The sequence below is a fragment of the Thamnophis sirtalis genome, unplaced genomic scaffold (genome assembly GCF_051295495.1).
Source record: "Thamnophis sirtalis isolate CommonGarterSnake01/CBP01778 unplaced genomic scaffold, rThaSir2_p1.2 scaffold_3, whole genome shotgun sequence".
Lineage (NCBI taxonomy): Eukaryota > Metazoa > Chordata > Lepidosauria > Squamata > Natricidae > Thamnophis > Thamnophis sirtalis.
The window spans coordinates 132,278,090-132,281,235 of NW_028261383.1; the positions used below are offsets into that span (position 1 = coordinate 132,278,090).

A 3,146-nucleotide genomic window follows, 5' to 3' on the forward strand; every position below is an offset into this window, starting at 1 on the left:
CATATATCTACCAGCTTTTGCAAATATTTAAACGTCTCCATTCCCCATATTTCCCTATATTTAGAAACATTTCAACAAGATACGCAGATTCATCTATTTCCTTTAATTTTTCAGCTTTTGTGAATAACTTGCAATCATTCATTTAGTTTCTCTATCAAACAAAACTACTTTATCTTTGTTAATTTATAGATTTATTATTCAAATTATAAAATCTAACATTTACATAATTATGTTATTTGCACTGGCATAATCTGCATAAAGATGCACATATATTTATGTCCTCACCCAATATACCTTTAATGCCATCATAAGTATTTCTTATCTATTTTTCCTTAAATGTAACAAACAACCAAATCAATAAAATAGATAATTTTATTCAGTAAGCATTCTATTTATCCTCACTAATGCAGTCCTCATACAGGTATTAAAAAACCACAGTTTCATAAGCACACCATAATCATATTTTAATTGTTCTCACAACCACTTACACCTGTATCCTTATCATTTTTTCAACATTCTTACATTTATTATTTCCTTTTCATCAATTTTTCCTGTAAAATAATATCTACAACATTTCTATCACGTCTATTCTTCAATATGTCACTAGAATTTTCATATATATCTTTAAAATACTTCCAGTATTTCTTAATTTTAGTTTTACTCCAGATAATTTCATAACTCTTACTATTATTTCCATTCACTCTGCCAGAAGCTCATTGTTTAGCCATCTTTAAGCACTTCTGAATGATTTCTCCCCTCAAGGTTGCTTTGCAGTTTCTCTGCCTCTTTTAATCTCAATTGTTCCCTGCTTCATTTGACTCCGTTGTTTGCAACTCTAGTTTTTTTCTGTATAAACATTTTTATCTTTCTACATCAGGGATGGGTTCCTGCCAGTTCTAATCTCTTCTATAAAAGAGGTTCCACAAATCTACAGTGCTGTTTAGAACCGGTTCCAGGTCTCCCCCACCGTCCGCACATCATCAAGATGAAGAGCGAGAGGAGGAATTCTGGGAGTTGAAATCCACAAGTCTTAAAGCTGTCAAGTTTGAACACCCCTGGGTTTTTTTCCTAAAGGTTTAGAGGTGCAAGGGTCTTGTAACTTGACAGCTTTAAGACTTGCGTGCTTCAAATGCCAGAGTTCCTGAGCCAACATGACTGGAGGAGGAATTCTGGGAGTTGATGTCCACAGTTCTTAAAGCTGTCAAGTTTGAACACCCCTGGGTTTTTTCCCCCTAAAGGGTTAGGGGTGCAAGGGTCTTGTAACTTGATAGCTTTAAGACTTGCATGCTTCAAATGCCAGAGTTTCTAAGCCAACATTTTGGTTGCTAAGCAAGAGCATTGTTAAGTGAGTTTCACCACATTTTACAAGTTGACCATGCCCACCCAGTCACATGGCTGGCAAGCCACTCCTCAGTCACATGGCTGGCAAGCCACTCCCACAAAGTAGGCCACACCTACAGAAGAAGTTCTAAAAATTTTGAAACCCACCACTGCTCTACATACAGTATTATTCTGATTTTGCTGCAAACTTTATGTTTGGTGCATTTCCCCCCATCAGCCGCCTTTTTCTCTTATCATTTTATTTTCACCACCTGCATTTTTGAGTAGGGCTCTCCCCAAGCCCCAAGGTAATGGCAGAAGTAAAAGTGAAACTAAATGCAGGTAGGATGAGGTGGGGCTTTTATTTTGATTTCATGGTCCTCTCTGTATTCCTCCTTGTCACTACAGGTATTGTCTTCTGAGGTCTTCTAAAGCAGTGGTCTCCAACCTTGGCAACTTTAAGACCTGTGGACTTCAATTCCGAGAGGGAGTTGAAGTCCACAAGTCTTAAAGTTGCCAAGGTTGGAGACCACTGATCTAAAGTATATTTAAAAAATCCTTTATTCTATTCCAAACAGTTCAGTATCTTCTCTTTTTTATACACCTATGTTCCACTCTGAGATTGATTTATCTTCGAATACCTTTCATACAGGACTCATACTTTGTTGTCCCATCTTTGTTCATCTTATTCCTACCTATCTATTCATGGAGAATCTAGCAGAATATTTTCCCCACCCCCAGATCATATCCATTGAGAAAGTATTCCTTTCCCCCCAAACTCACCATGGTTCTTCCATAATAATTTGGAGTATAATATAACTAGTCTATGATTTCCTAATTTTGTACACATCTATAACAATCTAAATGACACAGATTCATACTTTCTGAGATACATGTTCAGTAAGTAAAATCTTTATTACGGTCGAAGACCAACAATACACATTGGTTTTTACACTATGTTAAAAAATATTAACATGGTCCGCCCCCGCACTTCCGTTTCTGGCGGCGGTGGCTATGGCGCAAAGGAGTGGCCAGAGCAGCCGGAGCAGGAGGGCGGACCCATTCCAGGAGAGCGATGAGGATGAGGACTTCGCCGCGCCACCCAAGAAGGCTCGCCCCGCCGGGAAGAGAGTTCCCCTTGGTGAGAAACTTTTCCAGAGAGATTTGGAAGTTACCTTAGCCCTGTCATTGAATGAATATTTGGGAAACAAAGATAAAATTCAGAAGAAAGATGACCATGCTGAACCTAAGGCAGCTGTAGAGGATTTCAAACAGGAAGCTGTATTATGCACATCAGAAACGGACAATGATGAAAACGCATCTGCCAATCAGGAAAACTCTCAGCCACCTTTGGAGATTGAATTAGATTCTTCGGAATCCATTGGGAAGCCTTTGAAGACCTCAAGCCCTTTGGTGCCGAAGAAACCCAGCTGGACGCCCCCAGGTGCATCTGGAAGCAAAACCAGCCTGGTGGGAAGAGCTCCGGTTAGATCACCAGTTCATGGTCTCTGCCTTGGCCTCTCCAGACGAACCTCTGAACCCATCTTGTGCCGGTACCTAAGAAGATACATGTTCATGTTTTCATTCACTTTAAATTACATCTTCACTTCATGGTACATGTAGAGTATGTATCCCAAGATCATATCATCTTTGTTCAGAGTCTCCGGGATTTGAATAAATAATAAAAACTTTTATATGCCATTCATCTCACTATGCAAAGTGACTGTGAGTGGCTTGCAACACATAAAACCATAAACATAAAAAACATTAAAATGAACAAGAATTAGATTAAAAAACAAGACCCAAGAGCCTGAGTGGGAAAGAGG

At 38.9% G+C, this 3,146-nt stretch overlaps 1 protein-coding gene across 1 annotated transcript; it reads left to right on the forward strand.

The window, feature by feature from the left end:
* Positions 1-2,294: 2,294 nt before the first annotated feature.
* Positions 2,295-2,881, forward strand: LOC106552683 (uncharacterized). The gene is given in 2 exon segments (XM_087707847.1): positions 2,295-2,846; positions 2,848-2,881. Coding segments are annotated over 2 exon segments (546 nt in total). The 5' UTR covers positions 2,295-2,334.
* Positions 2,882-3,146: the final 265 nt, after the last annotated feature.